The 2,744-nt window shown below is 37.5% G+C and overlaps 1 protein-coding gene across 1 annotated transcript; it reads right to left on the bottom strand.

Annotated features, from left to right (window-relative positions):
* Nucleotides 1–419: 419 nt before the first annotated feature.
* On the bottom strand, nucleotides 420–1,005 carry LOC129234016 (protein GVQW3-like; the record flags this gene model as incomplete). The annotated part of the gene is made up of 1 exon (XM_054867919.1): nucleotides 420–1,005. A coding segment is annotated over exon 1 (586 nt), but the record flags the coding sequence as incomplete, so codon positions are not given.
* Nucleotides 1,006–2,744: the final 1,739 nt, after the last annotated feature.

Genomic DNA, 2,744 nt, shown 5'->3' with positions numbered 1-2,744 from the left:
AACGAGTCGCGTGATTCCATTCTCATAAAACTCCTTGGGTTGCTGCTTCAAAAATTCTGAAACTGACTCCTTCACGGCATCGTCCGACACGAATCTGGTTCCCTTTAGGTGTTTTTTCAATTGCCCGAAAATGTGAAAGTCGCAAGGCGACAGGTCGGGGCTGTAGGGCGGATGATGCAGCGTTTCCCACTTGAACTTCGCCAGTTTTGTCTTAACCACATCAGCGACGTGGGGACGGGCATTGTCATGCAGCAAGATGACCCCATTCGTCAATCTTCCGGGTCGTTTGTTCTTGATAGAGACACGCAGGCGATCCAGCGTTTCGCAATATCGGGCACTATTGATAGTCTCTCTAGGTTTAGCAAATTCGATCAGTAATGGCCCCTGACGATCGAAAAAAAAAGTCAACAGCACCTTACCTGCGGAGATGACGGCCTTTGCTTTCTTTGGGGGTGGCGAATTCAAATGTTTCCACTGTAAGCTCTGCCGGCGTGTTTCAGGCTCGTAGTGGTGGCACCATGATTCGTCCCCTGTCACAATTGCAGTCAAGAAGTCGTTACCCTCATTGTGATACCGGATCAGATGAGTCAAGGCAGCGCCGAACCTCTCTGTCTTCTGGCGGTCGTTCAAAATCTTGGGCATCCATTCAGCACACAAGAGCCGATAACCGAGATGGTCATGAATTATGGTGTGAACCGAACCGTGACTGATGTTCACATGCTCTGCCAGTTCATCGATGCTTATCCTCCGTTCTTGTCTAATCAGCTCATCAACCTGTGCAATTGTGTTGGGGGTGATTGCACGGTGGCTTTGGCCCGGTCTTGGATCGTCTTTGCAACTTTCACGTCCTTCTTTGAACCGTTTGCACCAACGCTTCACAGTGGCCAATGAAATGCAATGTTTACCGTACACGGCAGCCATACGGCGACTAATTTCGTGTTGGGAAACACCTTCAGCAGTCAAAAACCTGACCACACCACGCTGTTCATCTCTTGGAGCGTCCATTATGTCACGAACCGATTTCAACCCGGATTATGGGAACATTAAAGAACTATTATCCTCACACTTACGTATCACTTTTGTAAATTAGGGTTGCCTGTGTGCTGCGCGCATGCGTCGCGGTTGATGGACTGAGCCATTATTGCGCAGGGTAGGTTGGCTCACTTTCATTTGACTCGCCCTCGTATGATTGATAAAATGAAAAAAAAAATGAGTTTATAACTTTGTCCAGCGGTGCATTTATATGTTTCTCATTAATTTCCAGAAACAAAACTTTTAGCAATCACTGATGGCAACATTCATTCATTCTATGGCGTTAAATTAAAATTTTCGAACGAAACTTTCTCGTAATCCTGGATTTTTTACTTTTGAGTTTATACTTTTGTCCAGGTTTCACGTAATGATAAAATATTAAATTTGCAAATTTTCTAATTTCATGAATTTTTTAATTTAGGTGATAAGATGTACTAATTTTAGAGCTATTTCTTCAACTATTCATCTTAACTTCAATGAAAATAATTTATACTGAGTCATGTTATAATTGAAACAAAAGAAAAAAAAAATGAGTCTATAATTTTGTCCACCACTGTATATATATATATATATATATATATAGAGAGAGAGAGAGAGAGAGAGAGAGAGAAACACTATCATATACTGTATTTATAATCTGGACAAGTCAACCAAAATGAACTTCACTACTCAGTTCAATAGGCGCCATAGGCGGCTCTATGATACTGGTAGACAACAAATTTGATAGCAATAATAGGGATTGAACAAGAAAGAAAAAAAAAATTTTTAAAGAACGAAAAAATGAAACAATTCCAAAATACCCTGGGGCTTCATCAGGGGGTACTCCCCAAGGGTAGGGAAAAACCATGAGATGTTTCGTGGGTGCACTCCTACAATAATCAAGCAGGTTACATTTTTTTCGAAAAACTTAAAAATATCTTGGCCAAAATTGCAGAAGAAAAAAGTTTTATAATTCTGAATAACCAGAAAGTTCTGGATTTCATAAACAGTGGTAAATACCATATTCATAGTATTAATACTTTTGACTTTGAAAATCTTTTCACTAACATTCCCCACAAACTCATAATCGATGTTTCAAATAAAATTTTCAACAGATATGAAAAACACAAAAATTTAGAAAAACTCTTGGATTAACCTTGTTAAATTTTGTATTTTTGAGAATTACTTATACAATGGTTTCAATTTCTACAGACAGATCAATGGAATACCAATGGGCACATCTTTTTCTAGTGCATTTGCAAACCTATTTTTGCATTTTTATGAATCTATTTTTTTAATAAACAACAGTATAGAAGCATTTAGATATATTGATGACATTATTATTTTTAATAACAATGATTTCCACAATTTACATAAAGAAATTTACCCAAATGAACTACTGCTGAAACAAACAAATAAGGATGAGTCAGTTAATTTCCTTGATCTCAATATTCAACTGAATAATAAAGTTCCCAGTATAGCTTTGTATGATAAACGTCAGGATTTTGATTTTAAAGTGTATTCTTTAATTCATTTTCACAGTTGTGTCAGTAGAAAAGTGTTCAAAAATAAAATCATTTCGCAAATTATTAGATACAAAAAAATATGCAATAATAAAACAAATCTGAAAACAGCGATTCGAATTTTAACTGCAACCCTAACTGAAAACCAATATCCAGAACATCTTATGAAACATTTCATTTGCAAGCTTGTGGAGGATTAGCAGTAGGTCA

This window comes from Uloborus diversus, unplaced genomic scaffold (genome assembly GCF_026930045.1).
Source record: "Uloborus diversus isolate 005 unplaced genomic scaffold, Udiv.v.3.1 scaffold_910, whole genome shotgun sequence".
NCBI lineage: Eukaryota > Metazoa > Arthropoda > Arachnida > Araneae > Uloboridae > Uloborus > Uloborus diversus.
This window is presented reverse-complemented; position numbering and strand designations above follow the sequence as displayed.